The 6242-nt window shown below is 35.3% G+C and overlaps 1 protein-coding gene across 1 annotated transcript; it reads right to left on the bottom strand.

The window, feature by feature from the left end:
• Window positions 1-1793: 1793 nt before the first annotated feature.
• LOC141667977 (protein DETOXIFICATION 34-like) lies at window positions 1794-5867 on the bottom strand. The gene is made up of 7 exons (XM_074474630.1): window positions 5359-5867; window positions 4467-5092; window positions 4295-4351; window positions 2780-3018; window positions 2573-2691; window positions 2127-2213; window positions 1794-1972 (listed from the first exon to the last, which is right to left on the bottom strand). The coding sequence occupies exons 1-7, from the start codon at window positions 5722-5724 to the stop codon at window positions 1925-1927; spliced, it is 1542 nt and encodes a 513-aa protein (XP_074330731.1). The 5' UTR covers window positions 5725-5867; the 3' UTR covers window positions 1794-1924.
• Window positions 5868-6242: the final 375 nt, after the last annotated feature.

The raw sequence follows: 6242 nt of genomic DNA, 5'->3' as shown, positions 1-6242 counted from the left end.
AGGTACACGAATACGAAAGTATCCAATCCTAAATAATCGATTTAGTGTTTGTTCATAGGTACATGACACGAAAATATAGGACACCGATACAGATCCATCTTTAAAACATGTTACTTGGATATGTATTATATCATATGAATATGAGTTTGTTTGTTTTTTTGACGAACAATAAGATTTTATTGCACATAAAATATAAGAACATAGTCGGGACAAACCCCAAACTGACAACTACAACCTGATTATGAAACAAAAACCGAGCTAAACAAATAGTCGTTTTGTTTTCAGATTGCTTAACAGATAGAATATAAATATTCTTAATAATAAAAATGATTACAAAAGTTTCTCGAGCAATCCAGTCGACACCACTATCACTGAAAATAGTATAATCACAATTGACATGCGCACATAAAAAACCGGTGATAGACCAGTGTTCATATCCATCAGTTACACAAACTGAGGTTGGGGTACAGATGCCCTGTATATTGAACAATCCTTTGTTGTGCAAGGTAGCTCCCGCAATAACTACCACAATTCCAGATTTGAAGCGGGTTGTCCAGATCTCCCAATACACCGTAGAAAACATTCTTAATGCAACATGACAACGAATCAAAAACGCAACAAGACATACACCCAAAAATTGGGGACAATCAACAACCCAAAAAACCCAGAAAGATGGGTACGATAACAAGATCACACCCAAAATGATTTAGATCTCAATTTTATTGAAAACTATTATAATAGAAATTAAATATTTAGAAATGGAGGATACGAGATGAGAGGATGAATGGGACGGATGTGAATTTGATAGAAGGAGAGGATTGGTGAAGGATGAATGATAATTATGAATGACGGCCAATATAATATGAGTTTGTTTATAACTTGCAATGCAAGTATATTAACTCTAAAAGTCAATAATTATATAAACATAACTTAAATGTTGAAGTTAAATTATAGAATTTATATATGCATTGAACTAAAGTAATTATAAAAAGAAAATAAAAACCTGTTATCAAATAACATGTATTGATAAAAAAAATTGTTGATCAAATTTTATTAATAGGCCTCTTAAAAAAATCATTAATAGGAGACATCAATATTATTTGTACATAACTTTTTCACTTTAATAGCTTACAAATTAAAAAAAATAAAAAAAATCTAAAAAGCTGTTTCGTTAAAAATAATAAAATTATAGATAAAATAAAACAAATTAAAAATTAAAAAAAAATAACAATAAAATATTTAACATAATCTGGCACTGGAACAATTCCCTCATTTGTTCCACCAGATGAGGTTACAGTCGATATGGGTTCACAGGTATTGTTATTAGGGAGAATGTGTCTCCGCCTCTTCCTTGTGTCTTCAACAACATGGTTGATATTGGTAAGGATAAAGAACAAATGGTGCCTGAACTTGTTGATGAATTTAAAATGGGTGTGCTGGGTAACTCTGACAATAGGAATGTTTTTCTAGTTTGGCAACTAGCTGTATATCCCAGAAATTATGGTCTCCAGTTCATTTGAAATAGGTAATCCTCGGGTTCAGCTGTTAAACTAGATGATGTGGTGATCATCGAGGAGTAATGCTTGCTTGCTAGTTAATCTCTTCAGCTGGCCTATTTTATCTCATGTTTGTCCAGTCTATTCCAAGTCCCAGTGTTCTAGTTTTAGTTGTAGTTTCATGCTTGGGTAAGAGCTGTGATGGTCTAGTATCTTAGCCTTTAAGTTCCAGGGATTCTGTTTAGCTCGTATTTATTTTATATATCGCTTGACTTCCTTAGTAAATATATTGGGCCTTATAAAAAAAAATATAATAATAAAAATGTTACGTGAATAGAAAAATAACTACGTATCTCGTGCATCACACTGGGGTTATGGCCAGTATTACTATACAATCTGACTTGAACAATCAGCTAACTAATAACTTGTTAATCAGGCGCACCCCATTTTCGCATCCGTTGTGATGCCTCTTCCACCTGAAGTTACGGTTTATTGGTTAGAACTCAAAAACTTGGAGGACCAATGTTTAAAATTAAAAATATGAAGGTCATAGTTGCAAGTATTAAAACTTGGAGAGTGGAGACGTGATTATTTCTTTTGGGGTTTCCATAGAAAGAATGTTGGTATTACCTCAGTGTCCCAATTAGTTTTCCATATGATAATCAAAAGTATTACAGTTTGGAGGGAAGTCCCAGAGATCATGCCCATCCATATCCCCTGCAACAATGTGCATACCAGACAACAAGATATTTGGTAAATAAGAGAAAAGAAGTAGAATGCTTGAATTATTCTAATTTCCCAAACTCTATTTTGATTTAAATTTATAAACTTGAAAATCACACAAATGTCTTAATTTGTTCGGAACAAATTACTATAATCCGTCCCCGCCTACAGATTAGTTGATATTTTTCACAGATTTTACCAACAGAAGCTCTTATTTTCGTATCTTGGAATTCCTGATTTTAATTATGAATATATTATTTAGAAGAAAATAGGTTTCTTTTCGTCTAGAATTCCAATTAAAGAGCTGGATATGTGATGAACAATATGTAGACAGCCAAGTGATATAGAGTTACCTGAACTCCCAAGTGTGCTTTGTAACCTAGTAAGAAACCAAGGGGGAGGCCAAAAATGTAATAACAACCCAAGTTAATATAAGCTACAAGTCCTTGCCATCCTCCTCCTACAGCAACACCTGCCCAAACAAAAAAAAAAGGTTTTGTTTAACATAGAAATTTCTTTTAACAAACACAGTGTGTGTCTGTGTGTTTAAATTTAATCACCTGATATCACGGTTTGAACACTATTCAGCACCATTGTTATAGCAAGAAGGTAAGCCAATTTAGCAACGGCTTGTTGCAGTTCTGTACTGTCGGTAAAAATAACAGCAAAATGGTTTCTAGTAATCATAATAAGCGACATAAGTAATATCCCAATCAGCAGAGACTGTGTGACCATTACTATCACCGAGTATTTTGCAGCTCTCGGATGCCCTGATCCTAGCTCATTAGCCACCCTGACACTGTCAAAATACAGCTACATTAAAATACAAGAATGTCAGCAAGCACACCACACACACCTTACTAGTCATCTGTACTTAACTTACATCAACTCTCATGGATCCCTAATCTACTTAAATACATACATTTTGGACAACTCCTCCTCCTAATACTTCTAACTTTTTTCTAACTTTTTGAAAAACTTTTAGTCAATAAAGGGTTGAGTCTTGACGCAAACATGTGCGTAAGGATCATAAATTAAGCCAGTTAAATATAAGATCATATCCGGGTTTTCTTATAACACCTTAAATTTTCCGTGTGAGCGATTGCTTAACATGGTATCAGAACTCAGTTAAGTGAGGGATTTAGGTTCGAGTCCTCCCACCCCATTTATTTAAAATTAAATATATATAGTTGGTAATGGTTATATTTCGTAACGAAACGTATCATAAAGAGTATAAGATGATGTTCGAGACTTCCTCTAACAATGGTTACTTAACAAAGTCTAATACATTCTAGTTGGCCTGGTACTTAACAAAGCCTAATAGTGTTGGCTTAACTGCTCTAAATATCCATAAAAGACAAATAGCAGATGTTTGAGAAAGCTTTTGTTGAACGAGTTCATTATGTGATTCTGGAAACAGACAAATTAACTCTGGGCGATTGTAATTGGTCTGAGAAGAGCTTTTGTTGAACGAGTTCATTATGTGATTCTAGAAACAGACAATATGGGGTTTGCTAACTTGCATCAACCAAGTTGATGACTTGATTCATCAGCTCTTGATCAGGCTAAGGGAACTTAACTGGATTTGTAGCTTCTGTTTTGTGTTTCCCAAAAGAAACCGAGAGGCTGAATACTTGTCTTTGCCTGGTGGAAAACTTTTCTGTAGGCTTCATTTCTTTTCTGAACCCATTAGCCGTATGGGAGAACTATGGAATTGGATATGGGTCTGGGCCTCAAGACCCTAGTTTCTGAGAAGCTCCAATGGTCGAAGAGGAGCTGGAAGTCTTTGAAAAGATCATGGAGGATGGAGCAGGAGTTCTGGTTGAAGCTTATATATCTAATGAGTTGATCCAGGCACCAGGGCTAGATAATGAGGAGCAGTTTGTTCAAGTCTTTTGTCTCGTTTGTAGTTTAACTGTTTAAGTCTTGTTTGTGGTTTTAGTCCTTGAGTTGTTTGTATGTTCTCCTACTACAACCGGAGAACTTTCTTCCTTTTTAATGAGTTGGTTCTTTAAAATAAAAAGAAGCCTAATAGAGTATTTACTTATGTGTGTGAATATAATACGTCATCTTACCTTATTGCTGCATTAACTCCAACGAATAACATGCCTTCCCAACCATTCACGTTCATGCTGAAACACAAACAAAATGAAGTCTCCAGAATTATACAAATGGCAAGTTGAGCCCGGATATCATTTGTAAAAATGTAATGATAGAGGCCCTAAATGACCATAAGTATGAACTTACCATATAGATAGTGATCCTACAGCTATAATTGGATCTTCAAGTTGTCCGGTAAGCACAATAATAGTCATAAAATACCACATCTCTAAACAAAGCATTACAGCTGAGGCAACAGAAAGCTTAGAAAATCCCCAAAGCTCCTTTAAAGCTAACCACGATAAACCTGTCCACGAACCCTTGCACCAACCAACAATGTATATGATCTGAGCCGCAGATATCCCCCACCCCGAAATATCATAGGCTACAGCAGCTCCGGCTGTGCCCCAACCAAACACCTCAATAAACATGTACAATGTGGCAATGTGCAACAAAAGTGCCATAAAAGCAACCCAAGCTAGAATATTAACATCACTTTGAGCTTGCAAAAACTTCTGGGTTGTGAAATTTATTGCTAGAGAGAACATCTGAGGAATGATTTTTATTGAGAATTTCCCCGCAAGCTCGGCTATATCTTCACGTTGCCCGAGGAGTTTTAGGAGGGGTGTGGAATATATGTAAAGTGGTGTAATGCAAATGCAAGCAACTAGCATGATTAGCCAGGATCTTTGCATGTAAATTCCCAGCATTTCAGTTTGTCCTGCTCCGTATGCTTGGCCGCATAGTGTTTCAAGTGCACTTGACATACCAAACTGTCAATCATTCATTTAACAACTCAGAGATTTTGATGTAAGATAATGGAATCTAGCTAGTCTCACAAGCCAAATTAAGACGTATTAAATATTTTCACAAGAACAGGAAAATTGTAAGTGTGCAATCACCGAAGTACTTTCTCCTGTTCGGATTTGTATTCATTAGGGAGTAACTTCATCTAGAAAGAAGTTTAATTATTGCATGCATGCATAGAGGATAAAAGTATGGAAAGAAGAAAACAGACAAGAATGGTGAAGAAACAAACCAAGAATCCAAAAGAAAAATTAGCGATAACAGACAGAGAAATTGCAACAGCCGAGAGCTCTACATCTCCAATGTGTCCAACAAATATATTTGTAAAGGAATTAATCCCATAATTGCAAAGAATATTGAATGCAATTGGAGCTGCAATAGCCCATGATTTTTTCGATTCATGGTAACAGATATTTATAACATCGTCAAAGCCATAAGCAGCAGGATAATCTCCACCTGCATCTGCTACAAGCACCTCCGATGGGCTGTGATGAAGGTCCACCTCGATAGAGGTGGCACTGTTAACAAAAAATGGCTCTCTATCATTTGGAACTACTTTTCTGGGTGATCGTAAAGGGGATGAACTGTGGCTATTCATTATTTGAAATATACATTCTTTTTAATATTTCTTCTTCAGTGTATTTATTCTTTCAGACAATAGATTTGACACTCTTTTTAATATAATTTACCAGAGTCCAATTTGGTTGTCATTAGTTTTGAATTCTGGAGAGTAAAATTCATTTCTTGGATAAGTTCGTGTTGTGGGTGATGAATGTGTTTTAGGATGTTTGGTTTAACTGTAATATAGGGAGGGGTTTGTGATATTCTTGTTGTAAGCTGACCAAGTCATTCAAGTTTTTTTTTTTTGCTAAATCAAGTCATTCAAGTTGAAGACAATTATATAATCAACTGTATTCTAATAAATTTATAAAATTCTGGCAGTTCAAACTGGCTCAATGTAGGATAATTTTTCATTAAGAGAAAATTTTCATATAATCAACTGTATTCTGTGGTAAGTGGTTACAATTACAATAACTAATTACATCTAGGTGTCAGCCTAACTGAATCCACATGCACCATCTGCCTGTGCTGGTCGAGACTCACAACCTTCAGGAG

Source organism: Apium graveolens, chromosome 6, assembly GCF_009905375.1.
Source record: "Apium graveolens cultivar Ventura chromosome 6, ASM990537v1, whole genome shotgun sequence".
Taxonomy (NCBI): domain Eukaryota; kingdom Viridiplantae; phylum Streptophyta; class Magnoliopsida; order Apiales; family Apiaceae; genus Apium; species Apium graveolens.
The sequence above is the reverse complement of the archived record's forward strand: the minus strand, read 5'-3'. Positions and strand labels throughout refer to the sequence as shown.